General features: G+C 41.6%; 1 protein-coding gene across 8 annotated transcripts in view; it reads right to left on the bottom strand.

Moving 5' to 3' along the window:
• LOC134352669 (ryanodine receptor 1-like) overlaps positions 1 to 21,715 on the bottom strand; it is a 581,514-nt gene that overhangs the window by 363,195 nt on the left and 196,604 nt on the right. For all 8 annotated transcript variants that reach the window (XM_063060038.1, XM_063060039.1, XM_063060041.1 and 5 more), the window contains 4 exons: positions 20,947 to 21,173; positions 19,959 to 20,838; positions 12,433 to 12,633; positions 3,146 to 3,257 (listed from right to left, as the gene is read on the bottom strand). In XM_063060038.1, coding sequence (XP_062916108.1) covers positions 3,146 to 3,257; positions 12,433 to 12,633; positions 19,959 to 20,838; positions 20,947 to 21,173 — 1,420 coding nt within the window. The remainder of the gene's footprint in view (positions 1 to 3,145; positions 3,258 to 12,432; positions 12,634 to 19,958; positions 20,839 to 20,946; positions 21,174 to 21,715) is intronic.

Genomic DNA, 21,715 nt, shown 5'->3' with positions numbered 1-21,715 from the left:
TAGTTTCCCCTTTCACTGTGAATTGGGTGGCACCTTTCTGTCCTTCGTTAGAGAGAGAGCGAGAGACAGAGAGAGAGAGAGAACCTGTGGCATGTCAAATTGTTGGGTAAACAATAGCTTTTGCTGCCTGCAGAACACGGTCTCTCTTTCGGTGCTTCACTATTGCTTGGTTGGTGGTGGGCGCTGACACTTCCCGCTGAATGGGTGGGGGGGGGGGAGGTTGATGGTTTGCTGTTGCTTGTTCAGGGGAGGGGGAGAGGGGGCTTTGGGGGTTCTAACATTTTTCTGTCGTTCATTCTTTTGGGGTTCTGTTTTTCGTGGATCTCTGTGAAGACTAAGAATTTCAGGCTGTATACTGTATACATTCTCTGATTATAAACACAACCATTTGAACCATTTAATAGCAGATAGATTCATCTACTGTCCTGCGTTATGTAGTTTCAATGGGACAGTCTCAGAATGCCTCATACTCAAAGATTGGTTTAGACCATAAGACCACAAGCTATAGGAGCAGAATTAGGCCATTTGGCCCATCGCGTCTGCTCCACCATTTCAACATTGCTGATCCATTTTCCCTCTCAGCCCCAGTGTCCTGCCTTTTCCCTATATCACTTCAGGCCCTGACTAATCAGGAATTTATCAGCTTCTGCCTTAAAAATACTCAATAACTTGGCCTGCACAGATGCCTTTGGTAACAGTTTCTACAGATTCACTACTCTGGCCAACGAAATTCCTCCTCATCTCTGTGCTAAAAGGACACCCCTCCATTCTGAGGATGTGTCCTCTGGTTTTAGACTTCATCAACTTAGGAAACATCCTCTCCATATCCACTCTATTGAGGCCTTCCAACATTTGATAGGTTTCAGTGAGGTCACCCTTCATTCTTCCGAATTCCAGTGTGTAAAGGCCCAGAACTATCAGTTGACAACCCTTTCAATCCCAGAATCATTTTCGTGAACCTCCTTTGAACCCTCTTCAATGCTTGCCAGCACATCATTTCTAGCTAGAATGTTTCAGTTGGAAGTTAAATTGTGTACAGGTTTTATATCCTGAAGACTTTAGTTCTAGTTAACCCATAATTATGCTCTCCATAATTTCATCACACCCCAAATTGATCCCTAACAGACTACAGAAACATGAGAAATTCTGCAGTAGCTGGAAATCCAAAGGAACACACACAAAATGCTGGAGGAACTCAGAAGGTCAGGCAGCATCTATGGAAATGAATAAATAATCTACGTTTCGGGTTGAGACCACTCTTCAGGATTGGAAAGTAAGGGGGAAGACGCCAAAATATAAAGATGGGGGAAATAGAACAAGGATAGCTAGAAGGTGATAGGTGATAGGAAAGGTAGAAAAAGTAAAAATTAACAGCATAAGCAGAAGAACTATGGCATATTTCACTCATCATCAATTTAACCATACAGTAAGTACAAATATCAAGTTCCAGTCATGAAGATTTAAATACAGCTTTGCATTTAACAGCAATCAAGATATCGGTTAATTGCTTGGTTCAGCTGAACACTGATGAAATGACCACCTGGTTATGATATTAAAATTTACAAGTTCATTTAGTTAAAAGATACTCTGCCGGAGTATTTATTGCAGACTGTAAGGGTATTGAATTTTATTTATAACCATTTATTCAACATTTTCATATGATGTAATTTGACCTTTCCGAATCCTTCTTATTAACTTAAAATATATGAATAGAGGAGCGGAGTTGACGACATCATTGAATGTGTTCGATTTAAGATATTGGTCCAGCCTTGTTTTGTTCCGTTTGCTTTTTTTTTGGGTTTAGTATTTAGTTTCTTCTTTTTTTGTTTTTTTGGGGGTTTTTCTTTGTATTTTTTTTATATTTCTTTTTTCTCTATGATTAATTATATTAAGAGTTTGGAAGTCTATTACACCTGTATTATTTGAAATTTTTTTGTATATGTTTATCAACAGTAAGGTTATTCCAATCTCTCTGTATCAATATTGTTATTCTATTTATAATTTTGGAAAATTAATAAAGAGATTTAAAAAGAAAGAAAGAATTTTTTATTTTCATCACCTCATCAACAAAAAAAAGTTAAGGGCCACACAGGAGTGTAGCAAGTCATGTTGCTGAACTCACAGCTTCAATGACCCAAACTTAATCCTGACCTCCATTGCCGACTTGAGTTTGTTCATCCTCACTGTGACCACTTGGGTTTCCTGCCGGTTCTCCAGTTTCTTCCCACTTCCCAAAGATGAGTGGCTTGGTAGGTTAATTATCCTCTGTACTTTTGCTTCTTATGCACAGGTGAGCGATAGAGTGTGGGAGAATGAATGGGAGTGTGGGAACAATCAAATGGGATTAGTGCTTGACAGTCAGAGTGAACTTGATGGATCGAGGGGTCTATTTCCACGTTGTTCTCCAAGTCTCTTTAATTATCATCTTCTATCACCTGGCTAAATACAGCCTGCAATTAAAGTCCAGCTCCACTGACTTTCTATATGTGGAAGGTGTGGCTATGGAAAGTCCCATGTTCATCTCTTTGTGGAACATGGTTTAGTTTCAGACCTACTCAGGCCCCTCCCTCAAGTATTTTTCCAGTGGATTGATAAGTACATTGGGACTACTTCCTGCACTTGCATACAACTTGAATGTTTTTTCCACTTTTACTGCTAACTTCCACCCTATTCTCACTTCTGCAGGGCTTATATCTAATCCTTCCCTTCCCTTTCTTGATCTTGCTTTCTTTATCTCAGGGGATAGTCTCACAACCAATATATACTCTCACAACTATCTCAGTTACATTGGTTCTAATGATGAGCCTTCTCGCAAAGATATCCTCCTTTTTCCTGAAAGTTGTCAACTACGCCTTCCATATTTTTCACACATGAAAATAAACTGTACTGTATACTAACAATAAAAAACTTACAGAATTTTGACCTACCTGCCATACAAAATATGAAACTATGATACAAACCAAAGCATGTTGATTGTGTTTTAAATCTTGGCAGAACATAATTAAACAACGGTGACAGATGTCTTTAATTTGGTTGTAAGTACACAGAATATTGCTAGATATTCAATTAATTACAATAGTGATTCTTGTATTTAAAATACATAGTATTTGAAGGGATCAGTTTTAGACAATGCCTATGCACGTACCACAGTGAGTGAGAAGCTTGCCATGGAAGTGGAGTAATACATCTCTCACTTTATCTGGGAGAGGGCAGATCTCTTCATCTGGCCCCAGTTTGAAATTCATGAGCATGTTAATCTGCAACAAATAACCACAACACAAAATGAGATAGGAATCTTAATATGTAATATGTAATAAATACTATATATATCAAAAACTGACAAATTCAAAGCACCAGATAAATTTAAAACATTAAAAATATTTTTTTCACTGCTTGTAATGATTCATCACAGCCCTCCATTTCCTTACGTATCTCATAATCCGAATCGGGTTTATTATCACTAGCCTACATTGGGAAATTTGTTGTTATGTGGCAGCAGTACGTCACAACACATAATAATAAAAACTGTGGATTGCAGCAAGAAGAATATAGATATAAGTTAAATCAAATAAATTGTGCAACAAGAGAAAAAAAAGTAGAGGTAATGTTTATTGGTTCAATGTCCATTCAGAAATCGGATGGCAGAGGGGAAGAAGCTGTTTCTTAATCATTGAGTGTGTGCCTTCAGGCTCCTGTACCTCCTCCCTGATGGTAACAATGAGAAGAGAGCATGCCCTGGGTGATGGGGGTCCTTAATAACACTGGACATCAAATTTTTCTTAAAAGTGTTGCTTCTTCAGAATTTTTTTTATGATAGCCTGCTTGAAGATGAACACAAATACAATTTCAGACTACTTGTAACTTTTATTGAATATAATGTGTTTAATTGCATAATGGTGCTGATGCTTTGCAATAGTTCAACTAAGTTAAAAATATTTTGTTAATCTTCTTATTGTGTCCATGGACAGTCTACACATGGCCCAGCCACAACTGGACACATTTTTGCACCTTGTTGTTGAATTCGGCAAGATCTGCAGCAGTACGGTGTTCCTCTAGTGATGGGCATTGCAGGAGATGTTGCATAGTTTGTGGCTCAGTTCCACATTCGCAAGTTGTCGGGCTAGATGTACATCCCCATTTGCTTAGTGACACTTTTGAACGACCTACATCAGTCCTAAGTCTGTTAAGGCACTGCCAGGTTGCCCGTTGCAATTAGCTCCTGGGGGAAGGCTTTCATCCGGTGGAATTTCCATCATTGGGGGTTGTTTGAGACTGGCGAGCTGGTCTTTCCACAAGGCGATGTGGGCTTCAGATGGGGTTGATTGTAATGGAACAACACTGTTCATGAAGCTCCTCCTTGACTTTAGGCGGCTGGGTGTAGGTGTATGACCATGTAGAGGGTGCCTCTCATCTGATGTTTGACAGACAAGATAGGGAACTTTTCAGCTTACACTGTGGCCAACATTTTAATTGACTTGAATTATAAATCGAAATGATAAGTATGGGAGAGTTCAAAAATTATATGTGATAGGGAAATTTCATTGTGATATTCATGATCAGCAGCCCAAAATCCATAAGATACACCCAAAAGTATTCAGGAAGCAAAATCTTTGTTGTCCTGTGTAATGGATGACACCTTTTTGAGGTATCACTCCTTGAAAATGTCCTGGATGCTGGTGAGGTTAGTGCCAATGTTGGAGATGCCTTATTCTCAGTGCTGCCATCAGGAAGGAGGTACAGAAGCCTGAAGGCACACACTCAACAAACTACTTATTTAATTTAACTATTAAATAAATAAATAAATGAATCCCCCCTGCTGTAATTCAGTTTGTTTCTATTATTATGCATTGCAGTGTACTGCTGCCACTAAGTTGACAAATTGCAGCGAGTGGAAATAAAAGGATCCTTTTCTGGTTGGCTGCCAGTTACTGGTGGTGTTCCGCAGGGATCGGTGTTGGGACCACTTCTTTTTATGCTGTATATAAATAATTTAGATGATGGAACAGATGGCTTTGATGCCAAGTTTGCAGATGATACAAAGATTGGTGGAGGGGCGGGTAGTGTTGAGGAAACAGGTAGGATGCAGAAGGACCTAGACAGATTAGGAGAATGGGCAAGAAAGTGGCAAATGAAATACAACGTTGAAAAATGCATACTCATGCACTTTGGTAGTAGAAATAAACATGTGGAATATTTTCTAAACGGGAGGAAAATCCAGGAATCTGAGATTCAGAGGGACCTGGGAGTCCTTGTGCAGAACACCCTGAAGGTTAACTTGCAGGTTGATTCAGTGGTGAGGAAGGCAAATGCCATGTTAGTATTCAATTCAAGGGGTTTAGAATACAAGAGCAGGGATGTGATACTGAGGCTTTATAAGGCACTGGTGAGGCCTCACCTTGAGTATTGTGAACAGTTCTGGGCTCCTCATCTTAGAAAAGATGTGCTGGCATTGGAGAGGGTCCAGAGGAGGTTCACAAGGATGATTCCAGGAATGAAAGGGTTATCATATGAGGAACATTTGATGGCTCTGGGTCTGTACTTACTGCATTTCGGAAGGATAAGGGAGGATCTCATTGAAACCTTTCGAATGTTGAAAGGCCTAGACAGAGTAGATGTGGAAAGGATGTTTCCCATGGTGGGAGAGTCTAGGACAAGAGACAACAGCCTCAGGATAGAGGGGCGTGCTTTCAAAACAGATGTGGAGAAATTTCTTTAGCCAAAGGGTGGTGAATTTGTGGAATTTGTTGCCACATGCAGCTGTGGAGGCCAGGTCATTGGGTGTATTTAAGGCAGAGATTGATAGGTTCTTGATTGGGCAAGGCATCAAATGGTATGGGGAGTAAGGCGAGAACTGCAACTGAGGAGGAGATAGAAAGAAGGATCAGCCATGATTGACTAGTGGAGCGGACTTGATGGGCCAGATGGCCTAATTCTGCTCCTATGTCTTATGGTCTGAATTTCACGATATATGCCGGTGATATTAAACTGGATTCTGATTCTGACTGAGATCTCATTTGGATTCCTGACTTACTTGACTGACTTCCGAGGAGAACTTCCTTAGAATTCAGTCAGAGTTTTGAGTTTGAAATCCCAATCCCACTTTCTTACTAGAACATGAGAGATAGAAACAGGAGTAGGCGATTTGGCTCCTACAACTTTTAATAAGTTCATGGCTGCACTTTCCTGCACCAAACCCATATTCTTACATTCCCTTAGTAACTATCTATCTATTCCTCTGCCTTAAATGTACTCAGTATGTGAGCCTAATGTCTCCGCTATATAGAACATTACAAAAATTCACACCCTTGATCATGGTCACCTTTATCAAGGGAAGGCCAGTGTGAAGGCCTGTCTATCTGTGATGCTGCTTTCAAAGAACTGCGTACTTGTACTCTCTTGTAATGGAACAGAGGTCTATTACACTCCCTAGAGCCCTTTCATTCATAGAGTAGGTCCAACCCTGGCTTAATTTTCCAAAATGCAACATGGGATAGTCAACATGGCTTTGTGCGTGGGAAATCATGTCTGACAAAGCTGCCAGACTTGTTCAAAGAGGTAATCAGGAGAATGAATGAGGGCAGTTTGATGGATGTTGTCTATATGGGCTTTGGCGAACATTTTGACAAGGTCCCACATGGTGGGTTAGTATGGAACATGAGATCACAAGCGATCCATGAAGAATAGCCTAACTCAATTCATAACTAACTCGATGGTAGGAAGCAGAGCATGGTGGTGAAAAGTCCTGTCTCTGTCACGGTCCAGTCTGTTGACTCCTCATTTCAGTTAATTTCCTTTTCCCCGTGTTCTACGGGGCTCCTTGATTAGGGCACCAGATTTTCATCTGAACCAGCAGCATAAAAGCTCCGGCTTACATCTACTCCCTGCTGGTCCGTCTCCTGAGCAGGGCAGTAATGCATGTTCTGGGCCGCCAAAAATAGTGGACTCTAAATTGCTTCAGTGCCTAGGGTTGCTTTGTGAATACTGTTGTTTTCATGTCCAGCTGAGTTTAGCCATCCGTTTGCCACTACTCCAAGTCAAGTTATGAATTGTCTGTCGTTGTTTGGGTTTGTCGTCTCGTGTCCAGCTGAGTTTAGTCGTCCGTTTGCCGCTACTCCAAGCCAAGATACGAATTGTCTGTCGTTGTTTAGTTTTGTTGTCTCGTGTCCAGCTGGGTATTGCAGGCCGTTTGCCGCTGCTCCAAGCCAAGATACCAATTGTCTGTCTGTTTGGTTTTGTCGTCTCGTGTCCAAGTCCCGGCTCCGTGTCTGATTCTGAGTCCAAGTCCCGGCTCCGTGTCCAATTCTGAGTCCCGGCTCTGCGTCCAAGTCCAAGTCCAGGTTCCGCGTCCGAGTCCAAGTCCAAGTCCCACGTCTGAGTCCAAGTCCAGGCTCCTCCAGTTCGTTGTTCAACGTTCATGTCCACGTAAGCACCTAATCCTCACTCTCCAGCTTCCCTGGCAACTATTAATAAACACACTTCTGTTAATGCTACCTACATGTCGGTGCCCTGCACTTGGGTCTGCTTCCAACACCCCATTGTAACAGTCTCAAATTGGAGGCTTGTGACTAGTGCTGTACAACAGGGATCTGGATTGCTGTTGTTTGTGACGTATATAAATAATTTAGATGAGAATGTACAAGGCGTGGTTAGTAAATTTACAGGTGATATTGAAATAGGTGGAATCATAGGCAGTTGAATAAAGTTATCCAAAATTACATGGGGATCTTGGTCAGCTAAGTATGTGGCCTGAGGATTGGCAAATGGCATTTAATCCAGATATGGCATTTAATCCAGATACTGCATTTTGGGAAGTCAAAACAGGATAAAATTGGTACAGTGAATGGTAGTAGTGCGGTCATTCAAGTTGAGTATGATGTTCTCCTTTTAGTGGTTCGGGTTTTCTACTGGTGTGTCCTCAGGTAGCTATAGAGGCTGATCTAGGATCCACATATTCTGGTGCAGTGCACGCAAGAGTAAGTGGTGGCTGTGGTTAGTGATTAGGTCTTTTGGTTGTTCAATCTCTCCTTTTGCACCTGCTGCTTGTTCTCTGCAGCATGGTAGAGATCACTCTTATGTAGCATAAGTCTCTCTTGAACAGATTTCCTCCAGGTCTTTCCGCAAAGTCTTCCAAGTTTTTAGACGTAATGTTAAATTTCTTCAGGATAATTTTGATGTTATCTTTGAAGCATTTCCTTTGCTTACCAGGGACTCGTTGACCTTTCTTCTACTAGAAATGAAGGATCAGTTTGGGGAGATGCAAGTTAGGCATCTGGATGGCGTGACCTATTCATCAGAGTTGGTGTTGCTTTACTGTGGTGGAGGTGCTGTTCATGTTGGCCTCCTCCAGCACGCTGATGTTAGTGTGTCTGTCCTTCCAACTGATCCTCAAAATCTTTTGTAAGGATCTTTGGTGGGATTGTTCCTGGGTTTTCAGGTGTCTACTGTAGGAGGTCCATGATTCAGCTCCATATAGTAACATAGAATGGATAATTTCTCTACAGACCAAAAGTTTTGTTTGGACCTGTAGGTTGCAGTCTTCAAAGACTCTTTACCTTAATCTTGCATAGACTACACTAGCACTACTCAGATGATGGTTGATCTTTGAATTGATGTCTGCTTTTGAGGAGAGGATGCTGCCAAGGAAGGGATAGTGGTTTACATTTTCAAAGGCTAATATCGTCAACTTTCATGGAGGCCTGGATAAATGGCTGGTTGGGTGGTACGAGGAGTGATTGGTAAGTTTGTGGCCTAAGGTAGAAGGAGTCAATTTTAGAAAACCTAGCACATTTATTTTTCAACATAGTCTCCTCCTACATTTACACACTTAGTCCAGCGGTTGTGGAGCATACGGATCTTGGACCTCCAGAAAGTGTCCACAGCAGGGGTGATTGATAAGTGTGTGGCCTAAGGTAGAAGGAAATGAGTTATTAACTTCAAGCTTTCTGCATAATCACTCAAAGCGTTGACCTACACGTGCATGTAACGAGAGATGTATAACTCATCTCCTTCTACCTTAGGCCACGAACCCATCTGTGGACACTTTCTGGAGGTCCAAGATCCGTATGCTCCATGATCGCTGGACTAAGTGTGTAAATGTAGGAGGGGAAATGTTGAAAAATAAATGTGCCAAGTTTTCTAAAATTGACTCCTTCTACCTTAGGCCACGAACCCATCTGTGGACACTTTTTGGAGGAACAAGATCCGTATGCTCCATGATCGCTGGACTAAGTGTGTAAATGTAGGAGGGGACTATGTTGAAAGATAAATGCGCCAAGTTTTCTAAAATTGACTCCTTCTACCTTAGGCCACGAACATATCAATCACCCCTTGTATATTCAAAACAATTCTCAGGGACCGATATACTTCGGCAAAGGCATTCAGGATACATTGAAGGTGTCATGGAACAGAGGGTTCAAGGAGTACAGGTACCTATTTAGCTTAAAGTAGCATCACAGGTGGTGATGAGGGTGTTTGGACTGCTGACTTTCATCAGTCAGGGCATTAGAGCTGGGACATTATATTGCAATTGTATCAGATGTTGGTGATGCCACACTTCGAATACTGTGGTCACCCCATTTTTGGAAAGGCATCATTAACCTGGAAAGAGTGTAAAGAAGATTTACAAAAAAGTTGCCGGGACTCAATATAGAGAGATTGGGCAGGCTAGAACATTATTCTTTGTGGTTGAGGAGACAGAGGGAAGAGTATAAAATCAGGAGGGGCACAGATAAAGAGGCACATGCAAACCTTTTTTTTTAAAAAAGCAGAAAAAGAAACCAAATTTTAGAGAACATACATTTATTGTTAAAAGGAGATGATTTACAAGAGACATGAGGGCATCTTCTTCATGCAAAGGGTGATGCATATAGGGAAAAAGCTGCCAGAGGAAGTAGTTTAGACAAGTACGATAATGACATTTAAAACATTTGGACAAGTATATAAAGAGAGAAAGGTTTAGAGGGCTAGGGGCCAAATGCCAGCGAACAGGATTAGTTTAGGTGGGAACCCTGGTGGGCATGGATGAGTTGGACTGAAGTGCCTGTTTCCGTGCTGTATTTATTTATGATTGGTAAATTTGTTTGGGAGAGGTAGTTTGAGAAGGGATCTAGGAAGTACACTTAAATGGAAAATCAGGAGAACAAAAGGAGGATAGGGATTACTTTGGCAGATAAGGTAAAGGAGAATCCTCAGATTCTATAAGCACAGTGGATTCCGGCTAATTGGACCACCGATTAATTCCAACAGCTGCTTATTTGGGACAATTCATAAAGAGCAAAAACTTATTGAGAAAATAACCAGGTTTCCCTTCATTTATTTGGGACACTATGCCACTTAAATGTGGCAGGAGGCTGTTGTTGAATAGTTTCTAACTAGTGTCAGATGCGTGCACTTGTATGGCTGTTGGACATGACACCATGCTTAGAACGAACAGTTTCTAAATAGCATCAGTCGAGTGTGCTTGTGTTAAAAATGCAGTGATTTTTGTCACTGGTAGTTGGCAAGAATTAAGCAGTAAGACAATTCAGAACTGTCTTACTCACTGTGGTTTTAAGCATTCAGGCTTGGAGATGCCAGAAATGGCAGGGAGTGAAAATCAACAATTTCACTACTTCAACATGTTAGGAACTACGAAGAATTTGAAGGTATCGACAATCATCTTGAATGTTACAATAAAAATGAAGATTTGTAAAATGGAGATGTCGAAAATTGTACAAAGGCAGTCCATTATCTTACTAGATGTCTGTGCAGATTTTGTTCATTCACGGTCAAAAGAAAATGACATGGATGAATTCCTCCATAGATAAGTATTAGGAACTAATACAGTTTTATAGTACTGTAGTAGTATTGATAGTGTTCTAATTTGTTCTGTATTTCATTTAAAATACATCATTTGTAACTCAGTTAAACAATAATTTATCTTTTAAAATACCTTTTTAGCTATTTCCATGCCACTTAATTGGGACAAAATGTACTGGCCCCGTGTTCCAATAAAGGGTAACCAGGGAGAGAATAAGGCCCCTAATGATCAACATAGTTGCCTACATTAGAGTCAAAAGAGATGGTCGAGATTTTAAATGAGTGTTTCTTTTCTGAATTTACTATGGGATGATCATGGCAGCTACAGAATTGAGGAAAGAGTGTATTGAGTGTCTTGAAATATATCCATACAAAAGCGGAAGTCCTGGCAGTCTTAAAAATATATTAAGCAGAATAAATCCCAAGAGCTGATTGCTGTAAATTGCCCCAAATGTATGGCTATGTTTCATCAGGAGTATGAGATTTGGTTTGTCACCTAAAACAATTGAAACTTCTATAGATGTACTGTGGAGAGCATTCTGACAGGATGCATCACCATCTGGTATGGAGGTGGGGGGCTCTACAAGAGCGAAAGAAGCTACGGAGAGTTGTAAAATTAGTCAGCTCCTTCATGGGTCCTAGCCTCCATAGTTATCCAAGACATCTTCAATGAGCAGTGCCTCAGAAAGACGGCATCCATTATTAAGGAACACCCCCCCCCCCACCACCTCGCCTAGGACATGCCCTCTTCTCACTGTTACCATCAGGAAGGAGGTACAGGAGCCTGAAGGCACACACTCAGTGATTCAGGAACAGCGTCTTCCCCTCTGCCATCCGATTTCTAAATGGACATTGAACCAGTGAAGACTACCTCATTTTTTTATTATTTCTATTTTTTTGCACTATTATTCTTAATTGAACTATTATTTATGTGATTTATTTATTTATTCTATATTCATTATATACTGCATTGTACTGCTGCCGCTAAGATAGCAAATTTCATGACATATGCCAGTGCTATTAAACCTGATACTGAATTTGAGTGCTGGATCCGGGAGAAGGTGATGGGAATATGGGAAGAATAACACGGGATTAGTGTAAATGGGTGATTGACGCTGGAATGAATTTGGTAGGTTCTCTTGCTGTGTTGCATAACTCTATAACTCTCTGTGATACTAACATCCAAATTTGTTTTAACATCAGCACTTTTCAACCTTATGTTAAAGAATATTCTGCCTTCTCTTTTTTTTTTCTTGACAAAACGGATAACGCATTTTCCATATGATATTGCATTTACCACTGAGCCTATCCGTGTCCACAATGAAATGACTGGCCCCAAGGTCAGAATATGCCCAGCTATTCCAATCAGCAACCCCACATAGGTCCAATCAATTGGCTGCCAGTATCTTGAACCAGACTGAAAACAAATCTGTCATTTTTCAATGGAGGACAAATGACAAAAATTAAACTTTGTGCCTAGCTTGGTGACTACACATACGTGGGAACCCATCAGAACACACTCACATTTCTGGGTAATTTTCCAACAAAAAGTACCTGTATTACATTAAGTTTTCCCCTAACTTTTTGATTGCTTTTCATCAACCCACTTATTTAAGATAATACACGAGGACTTGCCTGCTCCTGAGGTGGCGACCGGAATTCTCTTGTTTTCCTGGCAGTCTCTGCTGCAGTCATGTTGAAACACATCATGAGCTCACGGTAACGCTCCCGCTGATCTATCTGCATCCTATTAACAAATCTATCTGCAAATGAAGCAATCGATTCAACCCGGTGTCGCAGTTCACAGTCACAGAAGAACTGAAGAAGTTTGCACATCTATGTGAAGAAAGACAATTAATGAACACTTTAAAATTTAATCTGCTTAAGTGCAGCAAAGCTTATTAAATTGATGGCCTCATATCACAGAAAAATAAAAATAATCTGTGAATAATTTTAGTTATTTATATTCTTCCTTTAAAATTGACACTGGCTAAAAACATTATTGTATTGATTCCACAACCAGAGCATTATTAATAAAAGATTAATAGTCAGAATCTTAATTTTTGCACCACATCTGTGGTTTAGCATTTATCATTCAATTTATTACTGAATTTATTACGGTCATGTACACTGTTTAATCGGTGAGCTACACGTACACACACACACACAAACACACACGGAATTTCATTTCATACTAGTGTATATAACGATAAACTAATCTGTCTGATCTGTGTGGATGGTAAATTTCAACTAAACTGTGCAACAAATATCTCTCCCAAATAAAACTAATAAAGAAATAAAATAAGCTCAAATGTTTAAGGTTACACTAACATGCCAGATGAGAAAACACAAATTTTGGTGTTTTTTAAACTTTTTGTAGACATCTGACAACAACTAACTGAAATTGAGACTCACAGAAGCTATTGATTTTCATAAAAATAATCCTATCATATCTAAATAGATGTGGAAGTTTACATTAAGAGCTGAGAAACATGCAAGTAACTAAATTAAGGACAAATTACTACTTCCTCATTTTTTCAAAAATTCAGTCACCATGTAATAATTTTCAGGTTGCTTCAGGTCACTAGGGAAACATGATCCAATTCTTGTCACACTGTGTCCTGAACATAGTCATAGACTGATATTGCACAGAAACAGGTTTTACAACCCCACTTGCCCATGCCAACACAAATATCGTCCCAAGCTAGTCAAATTTTTCTTTGATTTGGCCATATCCCTCTAAACCAGTGGCTTTCAGCCTTTTTTATGCCATGGACTACTACCATTAAGCAAGGTGTCAGTGGACCCCAGGTTGGGAACCCCTGCTCTGAACTTTTCTTACATTTCAACCTGTCGAAATGTCTTGTAAATGATGTAGTTGTAGCCACCTCTACCACTTCCTCTGGTAGCCTATTCCATATACCCACCAGCCTCTGTGAGAAAACTTGTCCCTCAGGATACAGTTTGAATCTTTCCCCTCTCACTTTCAACCTGTCTCCTCTACTTACAAAATCCAGGCTAAGACTCCTGGGAAAAAGATATATGAAAACATTAAGGCATACGTAAACACAAGAGATTCTGCAATTGCTGAAATCTTCAGCAGTACACACACACACACACACAAAATATTGGAGGAACTCAGTAGGTCAGACAGCATCTATGGAAATGGAAGTTGATACTTCGGGCTGATATCCTTCATCAGGACTGGAGAGGAACCGGGCAAGAGCCAGAATTAGAAGGTGGAGAGGGGGAAAAGAATAAAAGCTGGATTGGTGATAGGTGAAACCAAGTGAGGGGCAAGGTACTACTGTGTGATTGAGAATCTCCGGAGGGTAGGCCCCAAATCCTCGGCTTTGGCCGTTGCTGGCAGCCGGGGCTGGGGTCGAAGTGCTCGGCAGAGATGGTGCTCGGTGCTCGGTGTCGGAGGCTTGAAGTTTTCGGATGACTCAGAGTCGGACTGTGGTCAGGTGCTTCCAGGATGCTGCATCGGCAAGTTTGCGGCGCTGGAAGGCTCATGGCAGGGAGAGTTTTCTTCCTTCTCCCATCTGCATGAGATCATGGGACTTTCGAGAAACTTTGAACTATTTTTACCATGCCCATGGCCGTTCTTCATCAAATTATGGTATTGCTTGTACTGTTGTAACTGTATGTTATAATTATGTGGTTTTTGTCAGTTTTTCAGTCTTGGTCTGTCTTGTGTTTCTGTGATATCACACCGGAGGTACATTGTATCATTTCTTAATGCATGCATTACTAAATGACAATAAAAGAGGACTGCGTGTCCTCATAATCTAAAAAAAAGATAGGCAGCTGGGAGAGTGGGATGAAGTAAGACGCTGGGAGGGGATAGCTGGAAGAGGTAAAGAACTAAAGAAGGAATCTAAGAGGAAAGGACAGTGGGCCTTGGAAGAAAAGGAAAGAGGAGGGAAACCAGAGGGAGGTGATGAGCAGGAGTAAAGAGAAGAGCTGAGTGGGTAACCATAATGGGGAATGGAAAAAAAGGGGAAAGGGAAAAAAGGGGTGGGGGAGAGTGAGTGGGAGCAATTAACAGAAGTTAGAGAAATTGATGTTCACTTCATCAGCTGAATCATCTGCAGCTCAACATTAGGAAGACAAAGGAGATGGTGCTGGACTTTAGGAAGACTAAGCCTGCATTGCTGTCTGATACTATTGGTGTGAGGACGTGGAAGTGGGGAGGACTTTCAAATACCTGGGGGTTTGCACCTGGATGACAGACTTGAGTGGTGCACCAACACGGAGGCCGTGTACAAGAAGGGCCAGAGTCGCCTCTATTTCCTGAGGAGACTGAGGTCCTTTGGAGTATGCAGGCCTCTTCTTCACATGTTCTACCAGCCTGTTGTCACCAATACAATCTACTATGCAGTGGTGTGCTGGGGCAATGGCATCAACACAGGTGATGCTAACAGGCTCAATAAACTGATTGGAAAGGCTGGCTCTGTTATAGGAGTCAAACTGTACACACTCGAGGCTGTGGTAGAACAAAGGACCCTACGGAAAATCCTGGCAATTCAGGATAATGTTTCTCACCCTCTGCATGCCACCTTGGCTGAACAGTGGAGCACTTTTAGTAATAGACTAAGACAACTGTGATGCTCCAAAGAGTGATATACGAGGTCATACTTACCTTCGGCCATCAGGCTCTATAATGAGTTAACTCATAGCCAGGGAAGTGACAAACCCCACCCCTGTTAGACTGCTTATGGTAACTTATTTTTTCTTCTTTCTACTTCTATTCTAATATTTATATCTGTGCACTGTAATGCTACTGTGACACTGTAATTTCCTTTGGGATCAATAAAGTATCTATCCATTGTGGCAGTAGACGAGGCCATGGACATGCATATCAGGATAGGAATGGGAATTTTAATTGAAATGAATAGCCACCAGGAGATCTTTTGTGGGGGGAAAGAGCAGAAGTGCTCAGCAAAGCAGTCCCCCAGTCTGCTGAGATCCACCTGCCTGATGGATCTCATCTGTACCTCTCATGATTTTATAAATATCTATAAGGTCACCCTCTCAGCCCTGTTCACTCCAGAGAAGACAATCCCAGCCTATTCCGTCTCCCTTACAACTCCAGTCCCTGTAACGTACACTCAGCGTCCACCTGCTCGCTGATGCAAGTTTCTAACCAACCTCTCAGGTGGCAGCAACCCAATGCACAAAAGTATGCAGATATGGTCAAGAGGTCCAGTTGTTGTTTAGTCCAAATATTAGAATGGGGAAAATATGTGATCTAAGACCAGAACTGAACATAATATTCCAGGTAACATACATCAAAGTTGCTGGTGAACGCAGCAGGCCAAGCAGCATCTATAGGAAGAGGCGCAGTCGAAGTTTCAGGCCGAGACCCTTCGTCAGGACTAACTGAAGGAAGAGTGAGTAAGGGATTTGAAAGCTGGAGGGGGAGGGGGAGATGCAAAATGATAGGAGAAGACAGGAGGGGGAGGGATGGAGCCAAGAGCTGGACAGGTGATAGGCAGAAGGGGATACGAGAGGATCATGGGACAGGAGGTCCGGGAAGAAAGACAAGGGGTGGGGGGGGTGACCCAGAGGATGGGCAAGAGGTATATTCAGAGGGACAGAGGGAGAAAAAGGAGAGTGAGAGAAAGAATGTGTGCATAAAAATGAGTAACAAATGGGGTACGAGGGGGAGGTGGGGCCTTAGCGGAAGTTAGAGAAGTCGATGTTCATGCCATCAGGTTGGAGGCTACCCAGACGGAATATAAGGTGTTGTTCCTCCAACCTGAGTGTGGCTTCATCTTTACAGTAGAGGAGGCCGTGGATAGACATGTCAGAATGGGAATGGGATGTGGAATTAAAATGTGTGGCCACTGGGAGATCCTGCTTTCTCTGGCGGACAGAGCGTAGATGTTCAGCAAAGCGGTCTCCCAGTCTGCGTCGGGTCTCACCAATATATAAAAGGCCACATCGGGAGCACCGGACGCAGTATATCACCCCAGTCGACTCACAGGTGAAGTGATGCCTCACCTGGAAGGACTGTTTGGGGCCCTGAATGGTGGTAAGGGAGGAAGTGTAAGGGCATGTGTAGCACTTGTTCCGCTTACACGGATAAGTGCCAGGAGAGAGATCAGTGGGGAGGGATGGGGGGAACGAATGGACAAGGGAGTTGTGTAGGGAGCGATCCCTGCGGAATGCAGAGAGAGGGGGGGAGGGAAAGATATGCTTAGTGGTGGGATCCCGTTGAAGGTGGCGGAAGTTACGGAGTTATGGAATATAATATTCCAGGTGCCATATCACTGTCTTGTTCAGCTATAACATGGTGTCCCAGTTCTTGTACACACTTCCGTGTCCAATAAGGTAATCATGTGTACTTGTTTAATTTGTTTAACTGTTTTGCCACTTTCTGGGAATTATGAACTTGTACAACCAAATCTCTCTGTTTTACAATAATCCCTCAAGCCCTGCCATTCACTATGTATGTCTGTTCATGGTTTAACTTCCCAAAATGCATGACTTTTTACTTGTCCAAGTAAAATTCCACTTGTCAGTCCATCTCTCCCCTTTCCAGTTGATCTAGATCCTGTTGTAACCTTGGACAACCTGTTTCACTGTATACCGCATACTAATTTTGGCGTCATCCACAAGTTTACCAGTCGTGTCACCGATATCATCATCTAATTATTAATATAGATGACAAACAACATCACTGGTCACAGGCCTGCACCTGAAAACAAATTGCTCAACCTCTAATTTCTTCCATCAAATCAATTTTGTATCCAGTTGGCTAAGGTACCTTGGATCTGATGTGATCTAACCATGCGGGACCTTGTCAATGACTTCTCCAATATATATAGACCACATTTACCACCATGTCCTCGTCAAACTCTTCAAAAACCTCAGATCAAATTCAATGAGGCACAATTCCCCATGCATAAAGCCATGCTGACGTCCCCAATCAGTCCTTGCCTTTCCAAATGCAGCTGCACTCTGTCTCCCAGAATCCCCTACATTAACCTTCCCATAGCTGATAGTCAGCTCACCAGCTGTAGTTCCCTAACTTGTCCTTGCAACCCTTCTTAAATAAGGGAACAAAATTAGCCACCCTCCAGTCATTCAGTACCTCACCCACGGCAAAAGATACTGCGAATATGTTGACCAGAGCCCCTGTAACTTTTTCGCTGGCTTCCTACAATGTCCTATCTGATCAGGCCCAAGAACTTAATATGCCTTAAGACCATTAGTATCTCCTCTTTTGTAATGTGGATATGCTTAATGTATCACTTTTCATTTCCCTTAATTGCTTAGCCTCTGTAATACATGGTAAATATAAATGAGAAATATTTATTTAACTCTTCACTTATTTCCTGTGGCTCTAGATATTGACGGCCACATGGACCCTTCGGGGAACCTATTCTCTCCCTAGTTACCCTTTTACTCTTAAAATATTTAATTGAATCTGCTAGAACTTTCCTTTGCCAAAGCTATCTCATGTTCGATTTTTGCCCTCCTGATTTTTTAAGCATACTCCTGTATCTTTTACACTCCTCAAGAGGCATTTGTTCCCAGTCACCTATACTTGACATACACAACTTTCTTTTTCCTTACTGTTGCTACAAATCCCCCTTCTGAAATCCTGCTAGCCTTGCCCTTCACTCTAGCAGAAATACGTTGGACCTGAACTCTCACCATTTTATATTCGACTTTCTGAAAGTCTATCTTGCTAGACATCCCTTTATCGTAAGCAGCCTCCCCCAAACAACCTTTGCAAGTTCCTGTCTGATGCCTTCAAAATCTCACCAGTTTAGGACTTCAACTGGTGGACGAATCCTATGGATTTCCATATCTATTTAAAAACTAACAGAATTATGGTCACTGGTCCCAGAAGTTCTCCCCCACTGATACTTCTCATGTGTAGTTGCTCAAGATACCTGTAGTATCATGGGAGCAATCATCATTAGGTACCCTGTCAAGTTTTTGGCTGAATGATTTAAAAACCATCAGCTAAAATAATTGCAATACCTACGTATCTAACTTAGTAAAAAATGAACTTGCATTTCTGAAACACTATTTCTGAAGGGGTTATGCCCTCTTTTCACTGCCATCATCAGGCAGGAGGTAATGAAACCTGGAGTCCCACACCATTAGGTTTAGGGTCAATCCACTCACGAGGATGCCAAATCCCACCCATCCATCCAGCATCCTCTTTGACATTCTGCCATCAGGCAGGGGACTCCGATGCATAAAGACAAAAACGGTCAGGGTGAGAAACAGTTTCTTCCCTCAGGCCATTAGGCTTCTGGACTCCACGCCACATTGCATTCGAAATCTCATCAGATAATTTGGAATGTACCTTACAATTTCTAATTTACGCACTTTACTTTGTTTATCTCTACATAATTCATCTGTAGATTTAATTCTCACTTTCTCAAGTTATTGTGTGCTATCTGTGTGTTATGTGCACAACTGTGCTTTACACCCTGGTCTGGAGAAACATTGTAATGTTTGGTGGTATACATGTGTATAGTTAAATTACAATACACTCGACTTGACTTGAATTATTTTCCTAAACCCATCAGGTTCTTGAACTTATCTGCAGAGTTCTAACCCAACCTTAGTAATGGAAATCTACGACCACCTTTTGGGCTACCATGAGTTTGTCTTCAATTGTTTATTTTTGCACTAAGGTCTTGCTTTTGCAGACATTTTTTTCTACTGTGTGATATAATTTTATATATATTTTAGGTATAACCTACGTATGATTTATATTCTGTGTATTGCCCTCACCCAAGTGCCTGTTATGGTGCTCAGGCAAGTTTTTCATCAGTATTGCACCAGAGTAGTGTACAGGACAATAAACTCAATTTGATGAAATGGTTAAGTATAAACTTCAGTGATTAACTAGTGGCTAAGTGCTCAGCTCTGTATCATTGGATATATATGAAATGCAAGATTCTTGATGTAGTATGGAAAAGAGGGATAATTTTTAGTCTGCAGCTTCCCAAATTAAATGTTCAGGTAAAGCCACTAGTATCTGTCACAGGATTTACTCCTTTATATTGGTGAGTACTGAAACCTGATCATTATTCTCACCACAAAATCCATGCCATCAAAGCTGAGTGTCCAAAGATTTAACGAAAGATAAAGTAACAATATTTTCTCATGAACAATATATTTCTTACCTGTAATTTGACAGACTCTGGCAGCTTCATCTGCAGAAGTCCTTCCTCCAGCTCCTCCTCCTTGACGACTTCTCCGTCCACAGTCTTAGCTTCTTTGGGCTCCTCTGACTCTTGTTCATCTTTCTCTCCTTCTTTTACTTCCTCCTCTTCTCCCTCCCCCTCCCCAGTGGCTGCCGGCACTGGTTCTTCCTTAGCGTCCTCAGTTTCTGCTTTTTCAATTTCTTCTCTGACCTCAACAAACACATTAGGTTCGATCATCTTCAGTATGTGTTTCACATCTTCGTCATCAAAGACGCCCATAACGAGGAGAGTGCTCACAAGTTTTAGCACTGGGACAAACTGGAATTCCACGCTGCCGCCAACAGGATCTCTCGTATGTTGTCCACCGTCTTGGACAGCCTCAGTCAACATGTTAATTGCCTTTGTTTTAAGAACATCTAACGGGATCTCAGGGCTGAACTGGTAACGATCATCACTAGTGCCAACAAACGATAGAGATGCAAAATGGAGAGGAGGTCTCAAACACGTGGAAACTCCCACACCAGGCAGGCCGTGTACGTTGTTCTCATATGGAATCAATGTGATTTGCTTGGTTTCTTCAGTCATAGGGACAATAAACTCATTGTTCATCATGAGTCGAGATCGCTTGGCCGACTCCAGATGCACGCTAATGAGTAGATCATAATAGCCACTACGTAGAAGGCCTGATATGTACGTGTTCTCAATGGTGTAGAGTAGCTGAAATTCATCAACATGGCTACAAATGGCATGGGCAACACGGTTGTTGCCCAATGCACAGACAGCACAGTACAGTAGCAATGTGTGGTAGTGAAATTTCAATAGGTCGTTGCGTTCAGACAGCTCCAAGATGTCAATACATCTGCAAGAAAATATTGAAAAACTTGTAGAGTACATTAAAGCTTGTTTAGGCTAATGAACCATTCAGAATTGAAATTGTTTTACACACCATAAACAATCACTTCCTAACCTGTTTTCCTCAGGAATATGTAGTGCCATCATGGTAACTGGGTCAACGCACTCGACCACCCAGCCGTGCCGTTCACTGACGCGTCCAGTCTCTGCAACCAAGAAGTCGTTTGGCATGCGACTCCAGACTACCGGTGTAATCATCTGGACATCCAGTCGGGGAGGGCACTGAGGGCTGGTATTCTTCCGTTCACTCTTAAACATAGCTGCTGACATGGGCATAATATTCTGCAAAACGCAAAGGGAAAATATCATTATTCACTTGTAATACATTTACATAAGAAACGGGAGCAGGTGTCAATTAAATTTCTCTGGAGCTACGAGAACTGAGTCCAACTACAGCTCCTGTCTGAGCATATAACGCAGTTGAAGCTGCTGCTGGGCTCACTATAGAGCATCCAGGATTCAAGAATCGTTTCACTGGTTGGTCATATCATAAGTATGGAAAGAAAGGAGATAGGCAACATAGTCTAGTCATACTTTATTGATCCCGAGGGAAATTGGTTTTCGTTACAGTTGCACCTTAAATAATTAAATAGTGATAAAACCATAAATAATTAAAAAGTAATATGTAAATTATGCCAGGAAGTAAGTCCAGGACCAGCCTATTGGCTCAGGGTGTCTGACCCTCCAAGGGAGGAGTTGTAAAGTTTGATGGCCACAGGTAGGAATGACTTCCTATGACGCTCTGTGTTGCATCTCGGTGGAATGAGTCTCTGGCTGAATGTACTCCTGTGCCCAACCAGTACATTATGTAGTGGATGGGAGAC

This window comes from Mobula hypostoma, chromosome 10, assembly GCF_963921235.1.
Source record: "Mobula hypostoma chromosome 10, sMobHyp1.1, whole genome shotgun sequence".
NCBI classification, from domain to species: domain Eukaryota; kingdom Metazoa; phylum Chordata; class Chondrichthyes; order Myliobatiformes; family Myliobatidae; genus Mobula; species Mobula hypostoma.
Note: the sequence above shows the minus strand (reverse complement) of the source record. Positions and strands in the feature narration are given on the sequence as shown.